A 22,667-nucleotide genomic window follows, 5' to 3' on the forward strand; every position below is an offset into this window, starting at 1 on the left:
ATGAATATAATTATTTAAACAAGAGAAGCAGTATTTGGAGAGGAAAATGGTGAGGAAGCGAAAAGCATCCACGTGGATTCTTGTAAGGATATATAAAAATACAAGATAGGAATAAGGAATTTTGAAGAGTTAAAATAAAAAATAGTTATAATGGAGAAATACTTAAGAATGTGTTTGAAAATAGGGACAAAGATTGTGCTAATAAAGTAAGATAAAAGGATGAGGGTGTGGTGTGGGTGAGTGCCCTAGTGTTGCGGAGATGAGGAATAAAGAGAGTGAGTTGGTGAATAATGGTGAATGGTGATTGCATGTGGTGCTATTGTTAGTGGGGACATATGACTCAAAATCATACTCTCTTCACATCTCTTCCCACAAAACCATCCAAAATGCGCTGACACGCACAACGAATTCATCTACGATTCCATAACATTAATGCTCCTTCCTTCTGTACGTTGATGCCATTTCTGTTCCAACAATATCATTTCCATCCACAATCATAATATTTCATACTATTTTTGCTTTCACACTTTCAATATTCTTTTTTTTTTCTTATTGTTTCAAAATTATATTAAATCTTATAGTTAATTAATTGAATTACAAGTGTTTAATAAAATTAGTTTTACGACTAATCAACGATTTCCCATTCGTACTAAGAGTTGCCATTATGGACCAAGGTTAAGGAAAGGCTTAGCTGGGAAGATATGTCCTAAATTGATGCAATTCATTTCCTACTCATCTCAAGACAGTAAAGCTTCGACCATCTGTTGTAGTATCATTCAATAGTTTAAGAGTGTAAATTTTACTATATTCTCGGTGTATAGTCTTCACCGTCGTTATATAATTTTTACATTAACTAGTTTAATAATTCAATAAATATATATATATGTATTTTTATTTTTAAATAAATATATAAAAATTATAATAATTAAATAATACACCTTTATATCTTTATAAGTAATTATGTACAATAATAATATAATTATTTCAAACAATAACCTTATTTGATTTTTTGGAATTAACTCTTTAAATATGAATATTATGCATTAAAATAATAAAAATTTAGTAAAATTATATTATTTTAAAATATTGCTTTTATTGAGATTTGTTGTCTATGATAACCTCACTTGTCTCAAAGACAAAAAATTATTACTTTTATTGCATAGTATAAATATTTTTTTAATTAAATGTCAATAATCAATATATATATATATATTAATAAAAATAAATTTAAGAGACAAAAATCTTAAAGTAAACTTGTAAATTCAGAAAAAAAATTAATTTTTATAAATATGAAATAGGTATTTTTAAAAATTTATATAAAATAATAAGGATAAGTTAAGCGGGCAATAATTGTATAAATATTTCCTTTTTAAATAATAGATTTTCATTTATAATATAAAGGTCAATTATTGAAAAAATTAATAAATTTTATTGATATGATAATATAACAAAAAATTACTGTTAATATATTTTAATTATATTCATAATTCAATTATTGGTAACCCTTAAATTGTCAATAAATGTCGTTATTTATTACTAAATTGGTGATATGCTGATAAAAATGTGTTATTTAATGACTATTTCGATGTTCATTTTTAAGAGATTTAAGGGAATTTAGAACATAGGTTATAGAAACTTTATGAAAATAGCTTATTAAACATTTTACTTAAATACACCATAAGTCAATACAATGTAGTTTTTAATCTTATGAAGTTATATATACAAGATGACAAGAGACTGCGAGAGAGCCAAGAGCATGACTAGAGAGATTTAGGAACGTTCATGAATCAATCTAAATTGTTGATTTGATAAATAAAAAAAAATTATAAATTTAAACAAATTCTTAACCAAAAAAATAAAAATAAAAAACTGATTTTTTATTTTTACATTCAAAATGAAGAACCAAACCACAGTCACGATAAACTTAAATTCATTTTTTATTATTCTCAAACAAACCATAGCTTAAAAGAATTGTATTAATTAATTAATTAATTATGAATATTTATTTTTACTTTTAGATAACATGAAATTATTTTGACTAGTGATTTATAATTTAAATTAAATTCTAATTTATAATGTGATTTAATACATTAAATTATATTTTTATTTATGTATTTATTTTTTATTTAATAAATGTTATCATATAAATAAAAAGTTATCCACTAAAATAATTATATATTAATTGGTTCAAGATTCTAGTCTTACTCTGATTAATGAATTTTATTTGTTTGTTGATTAAAAGAAATACTCTTCCTTTATAAAAAAAAAGAGAAAAAACTAAAAATATTAACTAATTCAAATTACAAAAGATTTAATTGGATTGATTCAAATTATTCTGATGTCAATTCGATTTGAACTACAAGTTATTTATTTTGATTAGATTGAATAACATTTTTTGGTAAAACAATTGAAACCAAACCACAATCCCACTTAAAAAAAAAAAACAATGAACAATTGTTCATTGAGATAGAATACCATCAAGAGGATTCACATGAATCGGTAAAGAAGTCCAATTAATCACTAGCAGCAGCAAGCACCACTCTTGGCCAAATAGTCAGCATACTAGTTGACTTTCATATAGAACAAGAAAATGTTCCACTCACATTGAAGCTAGTGACACATGCATATTACAAATGATAATTGAACATAGTTAAAGATGATTATACAGATTCCAAAATCTACATCATTTGTGGTTTAAAACTAAGTTTAGTCGCCCTTGACATGGCTAATTGAAAATTTATTTAAAGCAAAAAAGTTAAGAGCTAAAAAATAAAACATAGAAAAAAGAGTTAAAATTTGAAAACTGATAATCTAATTAACTAATAAATTGAAAGTGTTTAATAACTTTATTGACTGTCCAGATAATATATATAAAGTAACATAACAGACATGCTTATTTATGGCTGTCTATATAAAGTAAAAATTATAATAATAATAATAATAATAATATTATTATTATTATTATTATTTATTGTTGTTGTTGAAACGATTTATTTATTTATTCTAAGAGTAAGTTTTATAACTTTTTAATTACAACTTTATAACTTTTTATAAACATAAAATTTCATTAACCAAATATTGATTTAATATACAATATTTTTTTAAAATATAAGTTGATGTCAGTTATAAAATTACATGCTTAATTATGAATGCATGATTTATCTAAAATTTGACATATATGATAATTACATAATTTAACAGTTAAATTAATAAATTAGTTATCTATAAAATTATTAAGCGGAATAAGTTAATAAAACTTACTCTTGGGATAAGTAGATTTTCTTCTTCTTCTACTACTACTACTATTATTATTAAATTTATATTTAATGAAAAAATAAAATGATTAAATATGAACATATAATTTATAAAAAAAGGTAAGGTTATTGTATTAATTTGGAAGTAAAAAGTTGTCAATTTTGAAAATTAACATTACACGATGGCAAAAAAATTGTAATCTTATCAAATTAAAGCTTTCGAGCTTAGTAACTTAAAAAAAAAAAAAACTTTACAAACACATTTAGCAGCTTAATTTTAGTTAAATAAACTAGTTATACTAATATTTAAACTGTCCGATTTTCTTACTAAATCATTACTGAAATTTATATATCAATCAAAATTGATTTGACTTGAGGAGTTGAAATTGTTCCTGTCCTTGTTAAGTTAGAATGCAATGGCATCTCAAAAGGTTCTCTTCATATGATAAGTGGACGTGAAAATATGAGGTCAATAAATATACTTACTAATTACACATCAAAAGATCGATTGGAATAATATGTATACACGATTTATGTAACATGATGAATGAAAACAAATTTTTTTTTTCCCATTAAACCAAATTCGATACTTCTATTGTCTTACAAACGGAGCCTAAGCCCCAAATATTTGACATAGGTCTTACTAGGAACCTACTTATATGAGATCATTTATGGTCAGTACAAACTATGAATCACTTTGACATGCAAAGTAAAACACGACATGAAGGAGAAGATGGTGTAAAGGTGGCGTGGAAGAGAAGCCAAGTAATTAAGGAGAAAAGTGTGTATGGAACCAATAAATAAATAAAGTAGTCTTCAAAGAAAATAGGTCGACAAAAACAAAGGCATAAAGCAAAAATGGATAATATGAAGGGTATTTAATTGGCCTAGATAGAAATGTAACAAAAATGAGAACGATGAAGGCTTCAAGGTCAGAGAGAATGAAATAGAGATTGAATATTAACAATATGCAGATGACACGTTGCAATAGGTGAAATCTAGAAAACTTGTGGACTTGAAAAACTATTTTGAGAAAATTTCAATGTTTTGGATATGATGGTACAAGAGAAACCTTGTTGGCATCATTGTGGAAGGTGATTTCTTAGTAGCTGTATTAAAATTTTTAAGCTGCAAAATTGGTGGAGTTCCTTTTATACCTTAGCCTTCATGTTGGAGCTAATTCAAGAAAGGTGGGAAACATTGGTCATAGACTCGCAGAGATTGTCTTCTTGAAACGTAGGTACTTGTGGTTAAGAGGTTGAATCACTCTAATAAACTTTAGTCTTATACCGTATACTAATCTAATTTTTACTTATCCTTTTCAGGATTTCAAGAATTTTTTTTAATATTTTGAAGACGGCTTGTTTGTTTCTGTTTTAATTTTTAAAAATTAAAACAAATTTAAAAAACTGTTTTTAAAAATATAAAAATAAATTTTTGTTTATTATTTTAATTTTTAAAATGAGAAAATAAAAAAACTTAAAATAAAACACCTTAGAGACTATTTCTGTTTTTTAATTAAAAATAAAAAAATATTTTTTAAAAATTTAGGTTGACAAACAAGTTTTTATTATTTTTTATTTTTAAAAAGAAACAAACAAGCTCTAAGTTTTTTTATAAATTCTTTATTTAGTTTAATTTTTTTTTAAAAATTGTTAATTTTTCTTATAAATTTAATTTTTTATAATAATCATTCTTATCTCAAAGCTATATTCGGTAAAAAATAGTTCACAGCTTATTTAAAAATTTAAAAGTTAATTTGTAACTGAAAATTGTTAAATTAACTTATTAAATCAGAAGCATTTAATAAAAATACTGTTTAATCAAATGATAAATATAAAATAATTTAAAAAATACGTGCACATAATTTTTATATAGTTTTTATTTTGTTGAAAAAAACATATTTTTTATAACTAAAGTTTTAATTTTTTTTATTAATTTTAAAATCTTATTATTAAAAACAAATAATATACATAGTAAAACAATTATAATAAATAATATAACATTAAAGGAGATGATAAATGAAAAAAGCTATTAAAATACTAATGATGATATAAATAAAAATAAGGCTTAAACTGTATGGACTTGTGCCACTTGGAATTGTGTGTTTCCGCGGCATGCTTTTGGGACAGTGTAGAGGGTTGGATTATGCGCAACATGAATAGCCATTTTGCTATTATTAGTCAACGAGAGGCTGTGTTTGGAGATAATTATTGGAATCGCATTAAGGTTCTTATTACATCCCAAGCACCATCTATGATACCCATTAGCTCCTTTTCTCACATATTTAAAGTCATAAATTCACCTTTTCAGATTTTTTTTTTCAATTCCAAGTCTTCGAATATGTTGTAGGATATTTAATTTTAAGAATTTCAAAAAACTAAAATAAAAGAATTTTAAATTCCCCAAAAGACGTTGCTTTGTTGCAATTGAACGATTTCTCTTTGCCGTATATTCATATTTTGTTTTTCTTTAAACCGTGCAAATGAAAATATTGAATATATTTTTATGAGCCTTGCATAAAGAGTAAAATCTATTTTGTTACCAATTTAAATGTAAACAAATTACAAAAACAGGAAAAAAATAAAATAAGAACCATAAGAATTTAAAAGATTAATTATCGTAATGATCTCTCCCTCCTAACACGACAAGATACCACGGATGTCATCCTGACTTGTGTTATCAGGCAATTGTGCCTAGGAAGAGAGAATTTTAAGTTAACCACACTTAATGGCATATTTTTTACTATTAAATAAATTTTATGTGAATTTTATTGAATAAAAAATAAATTTTATATATAATATTAAAATCCTTTCACTAAAGTTATTGCATGGTTTTCAAAAAATAATGATTTAATTTAATTTTTTATGCCTTTCGTTTTAAATACAAGGTTACTTTAACTACAACTTTTGATTTCATTAATTTAAAAAATCACTAATTTTATATAATTATAAGAATTAAAAATTCATTTTCAAATATATTATTTGTCAAATAATTTTTATATATTTATTTATTATGAAATTTATGTTAATATGACTTTCACATATTACTCATATATTCATTCATTTAATACAAATTATTAATTTTTTTTATAAACAAAAACATATTATTAAAAAAAAGGAGTACAAGGGATACTCCAATCCATATATAAATTATTAATTTAGCCATTTAATGCTATAAGTATCTCTTATAAATAAGACTAGATAGTACTTCATCAGAATTAAGAAATATAATTATTTTTATAGACGACATTAAAAATTTTAACAATTTTAATAATTTTATTAAGATTACCCTTAATATTATTGAAACACATTATCTTACTCTCTTTTTATCTATTATTTGTAAAAAGAAATTAATCAATGCAAGCAATAATTTGCAAAAGATCTTATAAAATGAACCATAATAAATTTAATTTTTTTAACTAAATACATATTAATTTTCATTTATTTTATGTATATATTTCTTGACTCTTCATGTTTTCAATTTTTTTTCGTATGTTGAAGAATTTTAATAAATTATAACATGAAAATTTTTGAATTTCTACTTTTAAAAATATTTTTATTTAATTATTTAATTTAATTTCCTTTTGTTTACTTAATTTTAATTTATTCCATGTGTATTTATTGATTTTTCATATTTTCAACTTTTCAATTTTTATTAATTATTTGTAAATTATATTATCTCTTAAATCTTTTATATAAAATATTCAAATTCTTCTTTTATTTTTTACCATGTTGTAAAATATTTATAAATTAGTGAAATCAATAAATTGAAAAAATTAACAAATATTTTTTAAAAAAATATATATGAAAAATTTTGAAATAAATTTTATATCATGTAGAGATAAATTATAAATAAAGCATTAAATTAATTATTATAACTTATACAGTTATACCATGTACTGGATATACATAAATTTTATTTAATTTTAAATTTTAAATGCCATTGCTGTAAATTTTTGTTTTAAATTTCATAAAACATGACGATTTATCAAACTCTATTAAAAGATATTAATGATGAATTGTTCTTTTTACTTTTGATAGGATTCTATCATATTTCTCATTGAAGGCAATTTTACTCTTAAGTACCTCTTTAAATAAAGATTTAAATAATAACTTGACGCTTATAAAGTCTAATCCTTTTCGTTAGAAGTAATTGCATTTGTGATTAGCTATGAAAAATTGTTTATGATTAAACTTAGCTAAATAATAATATCATTAATTTCATCCTTCATTTTGTTTTGTGTAAGTCAACTTCACCGTCACCGATCCCATCCTATTTGTGATCTAAACAGAGAACATTCTAAACAGTGATAATTCAATTGGTCAGCTTAATAAAATATCTCACTTCCATATAGATTATATTGATTAAAATATTTTAAATCCTCAGATACTTTCATTTACATAATAGATTGTTTGGCAAAGACAAATTCTCTTCTACAATCGGTGACGTATAACTGCAATGTTTTTCCCTTTTCTTTTTATCCACTATCCCATTACCTTGACACCAATTGGATATCCCATAAATTTCATTTTAATCAAGTAAAATCACTATTGCTGAATTTTAACGCTATAGCAATTTTGAATACTAGTTAACATAGAATAATTCAGTAACAAATGATCCATGCATATGTTAAGTATTAGAAAATAAAAATAAGTGAATAAAGTATTAATATTATTTTTAAAATTAACTTTAAATTATATTTTAATATAATAAATATTAATGTCAATAATAAAATATTACCTATTTAACATTAATTCTAAAGACCAACGTTTATACTTTTTAGTAAAAGAAAATAAAGCGAAAACTCACCAACTGTAGCCAAATGATCCATACCCAATTATCCACTAACCACAAACTTAATTACATAAAAATCTTCGACTGTTGAGAAAACACAACAGAACCATGTCAAAACATTCCCACGCGCCGCCTCGACCACTCTACAAGCTGCCGTCGTGGTCACCAGACATGGTACGAGACGAGGCGTGGGAGAGGCGGAAGGACAACCACCGGCACCGGTTGAGCAAGAGCCTCTCAGAGGATGACTTGGAAGAATTGAAGGCTTGCATTGAACTCGGGTTTCGGTTCGATTCGCCCGAAATTGACCCGAAGCTGTCAAACACTATCCCTGCTTTAACGTTGTACCACACTGTTAATAAACAGTACAACAATCACAAATTATCTAGGTCTTCCTCTTCATTGTCCCGTGTCTCCGAGAGCAACATTGCAAGCTCCAGCACCATATTCAACCCAGGTACTTCTTTCGTTCAATTTAACTTTTTATAAAATTAAATTTTGTTATTAATTTGATAATGTTGCAATCAGAATTATAATTGTACCCATTGAAACAAATAAATTGTAAAATTAAATATTTTTTTTATTATGTGCTGTCAATTTGATTAAAATTTGGGTGCATGTGAATGTGATTGTTGTGAAGGGGATGATTTGGCTACAAAGAAGACTCGACTGAAACAGTGGGCGCAGGTGGTTGCTTGTGCGGTGCGACAATCTTCTCCCTCTTCGGATTCATAATTCATATCCCTAAGACCAAGTTAATTAATAATAATAGTTTAAATTAAATTGGGCAGTTATTTGTTTATAGAGTCTTCAGTGGTATCTTTTTTTTTTTTAATTATATTTCATCTTTTGTTTTTTTAACAATTTAATTTTATTATGCACATTTATCAATTATATTAATGATGCTAAAACACAGTTGATATGTCTAGTGATTTAAACATCAACTGTGTTAATTTGAATTCTTTTGCAACTGTACTGGTAGGTTGGTTGACTGCTTGGTAATTCTTTTTTATATTAAATGTTGGTAATAGTCATGTTGAGTTTTATTGTTCATATAATCAATATTTTTACTTTAATTTGTGTTAATGTGTTTGGCAGATGTTCACGCAATTTGTTGCATAAAAAAATAGAAAAATAGACAGGGAGAAAAAAAAAAGTTTCTTTTCACTCTCATTCGGAACAAGAAAGAAAGTACAAATGATTTTTTTTTTTATTCCTTGTATTTTAATTTATATGTAATTTTAATTTTTATAATTTTAATCGTTTATCTTTAGTTTTTATTTTTTTAAAGTTTTTTATCCTAAAATTTTATCTAATAATTTAAAATAAATATGATATACAATTAATATGTAATGTAAGATTTGAGATGAAAAGATAAATAAATAAATAAATAAATAAATAAAAATAATAATGTTTTTAAATTTTGTTTATTTTACTAATTATTGGGCTTACGGCTTAAAAATAACATAATCAATTACAAGGTCTAGAAAAGTCAATGTCTGGTACATTTTGTCTAAGATGGAGCAATAAAGGAGAATGGACAACAAAAAAAAATTTATAATTTCTAAACTCTATATTAATCAAATAGCTAACGCATTTGTATAATGATTAGTTTCACGAAAGATATTAATACAACAAGTATAGTTCATACTTTGGAGCAATGACCTAATTACAAGCACCACATAGGAAGAACAATTATCATTAACTTTATTATCTAAAATTAATTTTAGAGTCTTCTTAAAATTACATTCTAAAGTAATATTTATCAAGTCATTAACTTTAATTAAATACAATCCAAATATAATAATTCATAACTCTGCTTTAAAAGGAGAACACACTCCCATTTTACACATATAACTAACAACAAAATTTCTATTTGCTTCACGAATAAGGCCCCTTGCAAGCATGCCCATTAACATTAAACCATCAACATTCAATATCAATGTTCCCTACGTAAAAGGAGACCACTTCATAGAGACAAAATCATATATCATATTAAAAAAAAAAAGTGTCATGATCCCTAAAACAAAACCAAATGTGAGTCATTTGATAAAATTTGAGACACAAGACAATGAGGAGAAATCAATTTTAGGTTAAAAATAAATGAGTTCCTGTCAATCTAAATTTTTCATGCCATTATTCTAAAAATTAATTTCAAGTTGACTCGTTATTAGTTGATTTTTAGGTCAAATTAGAGTTTCACCAATTACTTAGATCAAAGTTGCACCAATTTGATCTTATTATTAGCTTGAGATATTAATTGATTCCAAATTAAAAATGTATAATCACAATCTCTTAATATATACATTATAGTTTTAGGAGTTAAATGACATATAGAACACAAAACATAAGTTGAAATATCTTTATGAACATATTCATCATTTGTTAATAAGTTCTAGTGGACAATTTTGCACAAAAATAGTTTAATTTTTTGTGTACCAGGTCATTTTCAAACTTGCTTAAAAATATTCACCACTTGATTAGTAGGACATTGTTTCTTAGATAACATAGAATAAGTATATTTAATAGAAAACTCTTTATTCATAGTTATAGACCAAATAAGTAAAGCATATTCAAGTCTAAAATTAGGAAGAACTATAGTGGTTATAAGACTACAAATAAAAGAAGACAATATAGACTTAATTTTGTTCCAATTCTACCTTATAAAAGATAAACAAACTCACTGGACACTTATAAAAGATAAACAAACCCACTGGACAATCTAACTCTAACCTAGAAGGGGTACAAATACTATAAGCACTAAAATTTCTAAAACTAGGCACCCAACTATCTATCTAGAATTTAGTATATAATCTAACTCTAATTTTTCAGTTCAAACATTTATAGAATTTAGACGATATTTGAATCATAGCTTCCAAGTATTAGGTGTCTTATGATTTGTTCTCACAATTAAATGGCTTACTAAGATATAATCTATATTTTGTCCTTAGAGTTTGAGCTCATAAATCATCTAGAGAGTTAATAAATCTCCAATATAAATTCATAATGTAAGCAAAGTTAAGTGTATAAATATCCCTAAACCTTCACATTTCTTCTTAATTAAATGACATTTCTTAGACTAAAAAATCCTCAAATGAATTGTCTACAAATCTTATTGATATCATGATAAACAAATAACAAAATAAGATGGGTTTAAAGAAAATAGATAAAAATACTGGTCAAATTAGATTTAGACAAGAATAACTCTATCAGTCATAGATAGAGATTTTGCTTCTTCCTAATTTTATCAATCATATTAGCATAGGCATTTGTATTAGGTCTATTAGTAAAGATAGGAATACCAAAATAAGAGTCAAAATTTTTAATATGTTTTATACTTAGAACATCACAAATTTAGTCAAGCAAACTAGAATCCACATTATTAAAAAATAAAACACTAAATTTTTTTATGTTTACTTGTCCAAAGGTAGCACATAAATTATTTAAGACTTAATTCATGATAAGGGCATATTCAAAGAAGGCTTTAGAATTTAGAAATTAAAATAATGTCATCTATAAAAAATATATGAGAAATCTTAGGATTACATCTTTTAAATATAAAAAAGAATTCATTCTCACATATCAACCTTATCCCTTATACAGTGAGTTGGTCTCTCAATATATAAAAAAAAAGATTAAAAAAAATATAGGATCTTTATGCTTAATTTCTCTCGAAGGAGAAAAAACTTAATGAATTCCATTCTAATTAACAGACATTAAAAAAGAAGAAATACACTAGTAGATAAGGTCTATAAAATTACAACTAAAACTAGCTAAATAAAAAGTCTCTTTAACAAAATTACAATTTAACATATCATAAGTTTTCTCTAAATTAAGTTTTAATATAAAAAATTCAACTTGTCTCCTAAGGTTCTTAAAATAAATAAATAATTTTTTGCAAGGTAATTTTTACATACAATTTATCTTTAACTTTTTAAATTGTTAGAAAATTTGACTTAATAAGCATCATCAAGTTGGACTTTACAGTTTCTCTTAATTTTTTAAAATAATTAAAATCTTGATATATGATACAACATCAAGTTAGACTTTGAAAAATTAAAATTGTCTTAAGCAAGGGTCCCAAAAAATCCGGTTTCATATGTAAAGCACGGAACTCGCCCAGCTAGTTTAAAAAGTTAGAAGTCAGTGCAGTGCTTAGTCAGTGGATAATTTGTATCTGCATCTTTCTTTTTTTATTATTATTATTATTATTATTATACCACTTTTTATATCTTCCGAAAATAAAATTCTAAAATATATTAATCATCTTTGAAAATTAATTAAAAATATTTTACAAAATTAAATTTTAAAAAATGGTGTAAAAGGAAATGACCTAGTTAGTGTTGTGTTGCTGGCTTTGGTTTATAACAAAAGAAAACAAAAGTCAGCTTATTTTTATTTGTGAATATTCATTGACCATACGTTTCTCTTTTTTGTTTAATCTTTTAACAAAATAATTAATTTATATACTTAATTTATTTTAACAATTAAACAAATTATTTCATAATTTTCATTAAATAATACGTATATGCATGTGTATTAATATGACAGTTATGTCTTTTAAGATATTCAGTCAAAGAAAAAAAAATTAAAAATAGTTTTTTATAGTAGGCCTAAATGTCACATAGTAACAAACATGATCATGGAGTATTTGTTCGGTCAAAAAGGAAAAGTAAAAGTAAAAGTAAAAGTTCAATTTCTAATGCCCAAACATGAGATCATAGGAATGTATTTCATCGTGTCCTACTAAACATATATGGCAAGCATATTCCATCAAACATAAAATGGGTTAGGGAACACGTATCCTTTCATCTTATTATTCATTTTCTTTTTAATAAAGGAACCTCCAAAAAACTGAAAAAACGCAGGCCAATTCATGCTATGTTACATAACAGAACATTTATATCTTGAACAAAATATTAATTATATACAATAAATACAAAATTAAATATCTTAAAATAAAAATTAATGACAAATATATTTTGTTAAAATTATCTTCTATTATTTTAAAATTTTGATTGTTTATTCTCACAGTCTAATTAAATCAATATGAAGTGTTAAAAAAATTTTTGAATAAAAAATAAAATAAAGCTGCTAATAAAACTCATTTACCTTAAAATCCTTTTGAGTTTACAAATTCTATTACCTTACTTTTTTAATTTAGCCCCACGTTAGAATATAATAAAACGAACAAAGAAATATATATTTATAAAAATTTAGTTTTTTTTTTCTATGGGATAATCTCGTTTTCCTCGTACGGAAGTACTTAATTATTTTAAAATAAAAAGTTACACACTGGCTTAGATTAAGAAAATCGAAAAAAAGAAAACAAACATGACAACTTTTAATGTATTTGATTGATTAATAAAAATGAAAGATTAGTCTATACAAAATTGTTTATTCTGAATTGGGTTTTGAAAAATTATTCTGAGACAAAATAAAAGAAAAAAATAAACCATACGAAAAAAGTTGAAATATATGTTGCTCAATAAATAAAGGGATAACTTCTTATCACGCCCACAACACTGTTCAAAAGTTAAAAAAATAAAATTGTCAATTTAGTTAAAGCTCATCAATACCAAGAGAAAATAATTAGTAGTTTTAATAGAGCTTGTACCAATTGCAAACCCTCCATCCACTTTCATAATCACTTGCTTGTGTTATTTGTCCACCATCAAACACTAGTAGACATGACAAAATTATTGTACCTTAACTTCCTGTGTTCTATTGTTCTGCTTCTGTTATTTTGGTTCTTTATTTGCCTGTCTTAAGTTCCTAAAGTCAGTTTTGTGGGCAAGTGGGTTACTATCCAATGGTATACCTTGTCATTTGGAAAGAGGTCTTGTATTATAAGATGTCGTGGCTAATCTATTAAAAGGTTTACCCTAAAAAATAGATTTTAGGTTAGGTGATTATACAATAATTCATTTAAGTTTTGGACCATCAATCATGTTATTTTTTATTGGTTAAAGGTAATTTTTTTTGTTGCATTCAAGATTAGTAATTTATGATTAAACTTATGTATAAATATTTATGTTATAGATTTTGATGATGCTAAAAAAGGTAAATAACAAAAAGATAAGAGCATAATAACATGAAGTTTCTCAAAGATTTATATTATTTTGTTAAAAAATATTATTTAATAAGATTATTTGGCCTTTGTTAAATTAATTAAAGTTTGCAAGTTAGGTTTAACTCTTTTTTAATCAAGTTCTTTTTAAAAAATATAGAATAAGTTTGATTTTAAAAAAATTGTTTTAAAAAAAGGTTCAAAAAATGTTTAAAAGTGTTTTTAAGGTGAAAAAATGACTTAAACTATGTTTGATATTTAGTTTTTTAAATTTTGAAATGTTTAAATTATCATGTTACCCAAAATTTGAATTTTTTCCCTATATAATTGATTATTGGACTCGATTATAAAACATGACTGTTGACAATTTCAAATTTAAACTATTAATCGATTTTGAGACTTAAAAATGTTAAATAAATATGTTTTGAAGAGATATATTTTTTGTGATTAACTCCTAACCGTGTACACAATTTTGTCAATAAATATCTTTCTTTTAACATATTTTATAATTAAAAAATAGAACATATTAAAAAAAATCAATTAACACTTATTTTCAATCTTCAATCTTTTTATCAAACTTGTGGTAAAAGCTCTTATTTTTTTAGAAACTTTCTAGTGCTTCAATTTATAATAACTCATTTGTCTAAAAAGTGATTTCTTATATTCTTTATTGAAATTGTGTAAACTGGTGGGAGATTCCAAGATGTAAGAGTGTTGTTATATTATATAGACTTAAAAGTTAGTCAAAACTCAAGTGAATTGCTTGGAAATTGAATATATGTCATAAGCGATGACTAAACGAGTAAAAATTGAGTTTTTATTTTTTCTCCCCTTATCTCTTTACATTTATTGCAAGTTTATTTTTATTATCTTGTTCTTCTATTTTGTTAGAATTTAATCACTTGCATTTTTATCTATTCAATCAAGCTTTCAGTACACTCACTCTCTTGAATATTATTGAAAAAGAGATAAGAGTGTGTTAATGAAAAAAAAATGAGTTTATTGAGACCACTTGAATAACACTATAGAAAAAAATTATTTATTTTTACCTAAGCCTCTAGTAAGCAAAATATGTGCCATTAAATTCTTACCTTTGATGAAGCATATTCTTTGTTACCATCATGCCATAGCATACATTTCATTCCAATATTCTTTTTCGTTTCTTCCTTCAAACCCTCGTTGAACAATATCATTCTTTGTTCCTTTTATCTAATTTCCTATCCATGGGACAATGTAGTCATCCTTATTAAAGCCTATGTGAGCCAGTGACTACTCACATGAACCAAATTGAGCATGGGCTAAAGGCCATTGTGCCTGCCCCCAATGAACAAGTCATTTGACATCTTTTAAATGGTTAGTGATAGTGGAAATATGTTGAAGGGAAGCTTAAAGGAGTTGTTAGAGGGAATGACAATTGAGTTCAAAGCTTAAAGCAATTTGGAGACCTCAAACACAATTGAGGAGAAAATGTCGATTGTTGACCCTACAACCTTTGCATTCTTCTCCTCGCTTTCCTCTTCACCCTTTATTATTTGCACATTACGGTTTGCAAAACTCCCTCTCCTCTCTTCACTTAGTTGCCTTCTTCCATACCTAATTCCCATGTATTAAATCTACAATAGGCTTAGTAGAACACATTTTTATGGTGAGTAGAAAGGAGATTTTGGAAAGTAAGACAATGGAGGTGAGTGTAATAGTTCGTAGTAGTCCCAAAACTGTTATCAAAATTTCTTTTTTTCTATTACTCTTGTCAAATATTAAGAGCATGGTTTTTTTAATTTTTAATTTTTTTTAAAAACAAAAAATAAGTGTATTTTTTAATTTTAAAAAAAGAAAACTCTTTAAAAATTAAAACAAACGTGCTCTAAGTTTGTCATATTTTGACAGCAAGGCATAAATCATGCAAATTCATTTTATTCCATGCCAAAATATGTGAGGCAGTGACTACTTACATGGACCAAATTCATTGAATTAACAAACTCATACCAAAAGCCAACAAAATTTCCAACGTTGAATTCATCGAGGTCAGTATTCAAAGATTATTTATTATGTTCTTTTCTTTTTTCATAACTCAAAATCAATCCTATCTCTCTCCCTAAGTCATATATTATAATTAAAACATTTATTTTTTTAAATTTTATCGAAAAACAAATATTTGATAATTTTAGTAAATTATAAATGAGTTAATATTTTATTTTCAATCCATCCATCATAAACCAATTTAAAATTGATATGCACCGTCTATTTCATACCTGTATTTATTCATTCAGCTAGTCATATGTTGGGAGAGGTTTCGACCATTTGTTCCGTTCTTACATTATGTTGTGACAAGGATTTTAGAGTTATAATAATATTATTATGAAAGGAAATTGTATAATTTGTTGCCCTGTTTTAAATATTGTCAAAGAATCTGTTTGTTTATTTATTTATTATGTAATATATGAAGGCTCATTGGATAAGAGTGAGATAATCTAGAAATAGCATCTGGAACTTAATTTTCTTCTTGATTCAATTTCTATTTATCAATTGGGTATAGCATCCACCATAAGAGCATAAGGATGAGATGAGAATAAATACAACCATAAATAAAAAAATTGCACAGCAACAGCAGAATCTGAATCAATCCGAAGGTTCTTAAAACCTTTCCGAACTATTTGCAGAACAGTAAAAGTATCCCATGACTCTGCTATGAAAATACTAAAAAATCCTAAATTTGTAGCAAAATCCAACTTCTAAACTTCGATAGTCACAAAAAACACCTTCACAACTAGCTTTAAGCTTATCACTGATTACTGACCCATCAATGTTACACCTCATCCGATCAAGAAGAAGATAGAACCTGTTTATTTTAATGTTAAAATTCAGTTCTACTGAAAGTAAGATATATCCTCTTCCATCAAATAACATTTGGACTAGTGTTGGAAGAAAGCTCATCCGTTGAATTTGTTCAGGAACGCGTGTCACATTGGAACAAATTGTAACAAAATCATCGTTAAGATGTGATTCTCCTCGGCTGGATATTTCAATATTAGATTAGTAATATCCAAATAAAATATTTTTTAGACTTTAAATTTAATTTTAAGCCTAAATTAAATTTGAGTTTTTCTTGTTTAATTTGATTAAATCTGATATAGGTTAAGCCACTAGAAAGTCATATTTTGCTCGCTTTGAGACCATTTTTACATGTCTGAATTATATTTTTTTATTCGTCCTAAAACCTATGGCTTATAACATGTTGGCCCAAATGAACATAGTTCATTTTGTTATACAGTTAACCTTTTTCTTGAGTATTCTTAAATAGACGAGCATGTACATACATATTAATATTTATATTTATAAAAAAATCCAAATTTTTATCAATCTTTTAATTATACTTTACAAGATAAATATTAAGGATGGTTGTGGGTGCATTTAATGTCTTAAAAATATATAAATATATTTAATTATTTTTATTTAACAAGTAAGAATACCTGCGAGAGGAAGTTACATGAGAGTTTATAATTATTTATTATTTAATTGTATAATTATAGAGCTCTATTATTTTTTAATTATTTATTATTATTTTATAAAGTATGTTTTAAGTAATATATATTAATACTAAAAATAATTTACAGACATAAAAGGTAGAATAATTTAAAAGTATTCATAATTATACTATTAAAGTATTAACGACATTTAAATTGTTAATTAAAAGTTAATAATAAATTTTTATTTAAGCAAATCACATTTCAATGACATTCTTCCTCCAATTCCGTTTATAAAAATAATTATTAATATTTTTTTGGTTTTAATTAAAAAATAAAAATTCAATTTTAAATGTATTAATTATTAATTTGTTTATATTCTTATTTATTGTGAGATTTGTATTAACATTATATTTATTTATTATTTATATAAATAAATACATTTATTCATTTAATATATATGACATATTTTAAAAATATTTTTAAAATAAAGTATAAATTTATGACATGCAATAAGTTTTATTGATTTTGATGACTCAAGTTTTCATCTTTTATAAATAAACCTAAAATAGTACTTAATTATATTTTTAAAAAGTTATTTATAACATTTTTTTTCTTAATACATGTAAAGAGCACATCTTAAAAGAACTAAATACATTAAATTAAATATTTTATATAATTCTAAAATTATAAATATTTTTATTTTAATAAAAAAACTACTTTTAACTTGTTAACAGGGTGGGTACACACACAGAGACCAGAAATAGAACCTTTGGCTTATTTTCTACGGAAAAACAGCATCTTAGTGCTCCCTGATCTCACCGCGCATCATCAGATTTCCAGCTAATTAATTTTTGTAACTTTTAAAAGCAGTGGATTTGTAATAAGTGTGACTTCTCAACACTTATTTCCGTTTATGAATTTGCGCTAAACTAAAAAGAGTCGAAATATTGGTTAGAAAATTGAAATTAACGTAGTCCTGGTGTCAGTATATTTTAAAATGCATAATGTAAAACGAGATTAATATTTAATAGGTGACATAACCCAAAATAAATAAAAAAAATAGAAAACGAGTAAATGCGTCATGTGGGGTGCTGATACGCAACGCAAAACAGGGCATGAGATACACGCGCCAATAACTGCGCACATTGTGCACTCTCGCTCTACAACGACCCTTCAAAAATATCTGGCTCACGTTACCCCAAGATATTATCTAGCTGATGACGTGGCACCCCAACGGCGGCACTGACACGTGTAAAAGCGACGCCATGTGGAGTCCTTTTTGCCCCGGAATACATCCTCCCCAGAACCCAACCCAGAGGGTTTCTTCTCCGCTAAAATTCCGATCACTCTCTCACGCACCATGGAGGAGGATCTACGTCTCCACTCTCCGCCGTTCTCCTCCGATCCAGACTCATTGCCCGAGTTCACTCGCTCCTCCTCCCGCTCCTCCGCCGTCACCGTTGACACCGCCTCCAAAGATTTCTCGCATCATTGCTCGCCCGCTCCGTTTCTGGTAATTTCACTCGTTTTACCTTCTCCTTTTCGATTTTTTTTTTTGCGCTAGATTTTCCAATTTCGTTTTCGTTTTTCTTTTTTGGCTTCGATTTTGTGGTCAGAACTTGCGTGTTCAGAGGTTGATCCCGCTGTGTGTTTGCTTAGCGGGATGAGACCGCGTCTATAATTATCCGTTTGGATTCTATGTCTTTTCAGCGCCTTTGCGTTTCTCTTTTATGGTGTTTATGCTCGAAATTGTGCTTTGCATGGTGTTCAAGCTTCCATGGCGCGGTTTTATGTTTTGTAAATCGTGTACAAGCTAGTTTCCGACATTTGGTCGTTAAATTCACCAATTAATGAGTCGAGAATATCTGAAATCTGAAACCAGGAGAAAAAATCGAGAATACTACTAATATGGTGAGGATCGTCAAGTAATTGAAATCAATAATCGTGTTGTATATTTGCGAACATTTTAGCCATATTATTGGTTGCTCTTGGTTGCTGAGGCTTTAGAACCTTGTTTCTTAATCTCTTATACCTCTTAACGTGCTATCTATTTGGTTTAAATTATGTACGATAACTGAGTATCTAATTAAGAGAATTCACTGGGAAGTTGCTGGGAAATATCTTTTAGTAAATTATTTCTGTAGCATCAAGTGGAGTGCTTTTGGTTTGTATGTATTGTTTTAGTGATAATGTTCTCTTATATCCTTTTCTTCTTGTAACTTCAACTCAGATTCATGTTAAAAAGCTTGATTTGTGTTAGTGGAAGTTCATAAGAAATACTCAAGAAACTTTAATTAGGTCAATGTGAAACTCATAGATCGTGAGAGATTTCATTTAGATGAAGAATCATTTAAATGCTTTTTTGAGTGGCTCATACTATTGAATTTATCTAGTCTTGGTTATAAGAATTATAATTGAATTTATTAATTTTATAGACCTTCTCATTTATTTTCGATATGAATTTTAAATCTCTTGTTGCAACTAATTTTCAAAATGCTATTGATATATGCTTGATTGCTTATACTTATAAATATGATAGAGCTTGAAATTGACAATTTTAAATTGTATTCAATGCTGCTTTTCTTCAGTTAGTTGGCAAGGAAATACTAAACTCAAGTTTTTTCCAGGACCAGTCGACAAGATGGACAGATAAGCAGCACAGTCGATATCTTAGTTCATTAGAGGCCTCGTTTGTGAATGAACTGCATCGTTCTATGCGTTTACGGGGGTGGATCATACAGAATAACACAGATGAAGCACATAAATGTAGGACTATGCAAAATTCACTTAATATGCCTAGGCAGGTCAGACATAGATTTCAAATAGCATCTCTGATGTGTGGATGTGTGTTAACTTTTGTGTTTTTCTCCGCAAAATCAAGCCTTATTATATTTTGTTGCTTTCAGTCTCTGGCTCAACAAGATGGCTGCCAGAAGAAGATCAACCTTAAAAGAATTGCACCTATGTTAGAGAGCACAGCTGATTCTCATGTTCTTGCAGGAAGTCAATGCAAACTTAGATCTGTTGATAGAAGCTGTAGTTTGAGAGAGCCTAATACCTACAACCATTGCTTGCTTTCTAACGAGGATATTCATGCAAGATGTAGTTCAACATTCACCAAAAGGTCATCAAGAAGTTTAGAGAAGCAACCAATATGCTGCTCATTGCAACCAGATATGGTTTCCAGTACTACAGGTAAGTTGAAATATATTTTCCTTATGCATGTCAGCTATCCTGTAGGCTACATAATGATACTTCATACTTTATATCATCCTATTGTTTCTTGCTCATTGTTGTATAGACTGTTGTTGCCATGTCATATGCATGCAGATGTCCTTCCTTTCTCACTCTCAGTGTTCATGCATATAGTTTCATCAGTACTTAAATTATCAAGTTCTTTTGTTCGGTGAAGTTCACAGAACCCAGGGGTGCTGAGTTTTTAGGGGAGTTCTTAAATGATCTTTGGTTTGAACCATGGCAGAAAGGAGGCTGTGTATCAGTTAATTCTGAATTTACCTGCTGTAAAAGCTTTTTTATGCTAGTCTCATATACACTGTTGGTTGTCAAACTGTACTTGTTAAAATTATGTTATATAATTAAGTTGATAGTAATACTTTTAAAATAATTTCTTTTGCTGACGAAAGTGGGGAATCAAAAGTGGGTGAGTAGATTATGATGCTCTCCTTCATAGGTATAGTTGCTTTTTTATGCTTTGAGAATTGTATTTAATGTGGGTAATTTATTGATCCCATGCAAAGCTTTTGTATCTCATACATGCAATGATTTTATAAAACTACTATGATATCTGTGCCCTTGTTCTCCTCCTTGTGAACCATGTCACATGTTGTACAAACTCAAGTATCCTTGTTCTCCTCCTTGTGAACCATGTCACATGTTGTACAAACTCAAGTATGAATTGAATGCAATGAACTGGCAGAAATTTGTTGTTATCTTACATTTTTTTACCTGATTTATGCCATTTTGCGAGACATAAATCAATACCTCGACTGAAATAGGGAGCTATTTGGTCATCCATGGATGGAATAAAGTGTGTTGCTTGTAATTTTTGAAAAGCAGTATATTGTGAAATAACAAATATCAAGATTTGAAATTTGTTTCAAATGAGTTTTTTTGGGTCCTTAACGTGAGTGGGAGCAAAGGTTCATTTCTTCCTCACTATGGTTTCAAATTATTTTTGCAAGACTATTGAAGCATCTTGAGAAAATTTTGGGCACTTAACAAGGTTGTTCAATATGTTCTGTAAATTTTTTGTTTAGTAGTAACTCAATCATTATACATTTTGATATTTTTTTTTGTAGAGGTTTCTGATCAAAACTTCAAGGATGAAGAAGCCAGGTCAAGCTGCATAACCATTGTGAAATGGTTGAAGACAGCTAAAGCTGATGGTTCAAGCAGTGATCAAGTAGTGCGGCATTTATTCTTTGACTGATAAAAATTTCAAATAACCTGGAATAGCTTGCTTAGGTTTTCAAATTTCTTTAACGTGCAGGTTCCTTTTGGAAAATTTCACACATCTGATGTTTCGACTAGTAGTAATTCAACCCCAGAAAATAAAGGACATGAATTGCTATCAGAATCCCCAAAGAGCTACCATTCCCCAAAGTCTGATTCGCGGTACTTTCTAAGGGGAAGGTAAAGTATATGCAACTTAGAATTGAAGCCTCAGATTTTACAGCGGATGCTGATACAACTTGAGAGAGTAGACAATTCACTTGGTGCTCTTTCAAGAATTTGTTGAGAGAAATGTGTAAAGGAAGATTCAGACTCGATAACTCTATTCTTGTGGGATTTAGTGCTGGTCAGGTTATTCAAAGGTGTTTGATGTAATATAGTTTGAGGAAGAAACCCTCGAGAGCAATGTGGATCGACATAGTAAATGTTATGATTTTATATGATTTTTTGTTAGATGAATTTTTGGATGGTTAGCCAACTGTTTAGGTGTTCAAGATGAGTGTTACGTTCTTTAGTTAGATTCCCCAAGTTTCCTTATACTAATTGTACTTCAAATGGTTCTAAACAAATATATCCTATATGCGCGTCTTTACAGTATATTGTATT

At 26.9% G+C, this 22,667-nt stretch overlaps 2 protein-coding genes across 3 annotated transcripts; both read left to right on the plus strand.

Moving 5' to 3' along the window:
- Positions 1–8,159: 8,159 nt before the first annotated feature.
- Positions 8,160–8,786, plus strand: LOC113859843. The gene is made up of 2 exons (XM_027492516.1): positions 8,160–8,508; positions 8,692–8,786. The coding sequence occupies exons 1-2, from the start codon at positions 8,160–8,162 to the stop codon at positions 8,784–8,786; spliced, it is 444 nt and encodes a 147-aa protein (XP_027348317.1).
- A 10,111-nt stretch (positions 8,787–18,897) lies between these two features.
- LOC113858758 lies at positions 18,898–22,667 on the plus strand. Of its 2 annotated transcripts, none has more exons than XM_027491505.1 (5): positions 18,898–19,101; positions 20,216–20,392; positions 20,495–20,783; positions 21,908–22,014; positions 22,099–22,667. In XM_027491505.1, the coding sequence occupies exons 1-5, from the start codon at positions 18,949–18,951 to the stop codon at positions 22,243–22,245; spliced, it is 873 nt and encodes a 290-aa protein (XP_027347306.1). In that variant the 5' UTR covers positions 18,898–18,948; the 3' UTR covers positions 22,246–22,667. The 2 variants fall into 2 exon arrangements, with proteins under 2 accessions (XP_027347306.1, XP_027347307.1); XM_027491506.1 differs by having other exon boundaries at positions 21,908–21,971.

This window comes from Abrus precatorius, unplaced genomic scaffold (genome assembly GCF_003935025.1).
Source record: "Abrus precatorius isolate BTA unplaced genomic scaffold, Abrus_2018 Scaffold2, whole genome shotgun sequence".
In the NCBI taxonomy this organism is placed as follows: Eukaryota; Viridiplantae; Streptophyta; class Magnoliopsida; order Fabales; family Fabaceae; genus Abrus; species Abrus precatorius.

Coding starts and splice junctions, on each gene's coding strand:
- LOC113859843 (XM_027492516.1), top strand. CDS start 8,160: ATGTCAAAACATTCCCACGCGCCGCCTCGACCACTCTACAAGCTGCCG. Junction 8,509..8,691: donor CAGCACCATATTCAACCCAG/GTACTTCTTTCG, acceptor ATTGTTGTGAAG/GGGATGATTTGGCTACAAAG.
- LOC113858758 (XM_027491505.1), top strand. CDS start 18,949: ATGGAGGAGGATCTACGTCTCCACTCTCCGCCGTTCTCCTCCGATCCA. Junction 19,102..20,215: donor GCTCGCCCGCTCCGTTTCTG/GTAATTTCACTC, acceptor AGTTTTTTCCAG/GACCAGTCGACAAGATGGAC. Junction 20,393..20,494: donor CACTTAATATGCCTAGGCAG/GTCAGACATAGA, acceptor TGTTGCTTTCAG/TCTCTGGCTCAACAAGATGG.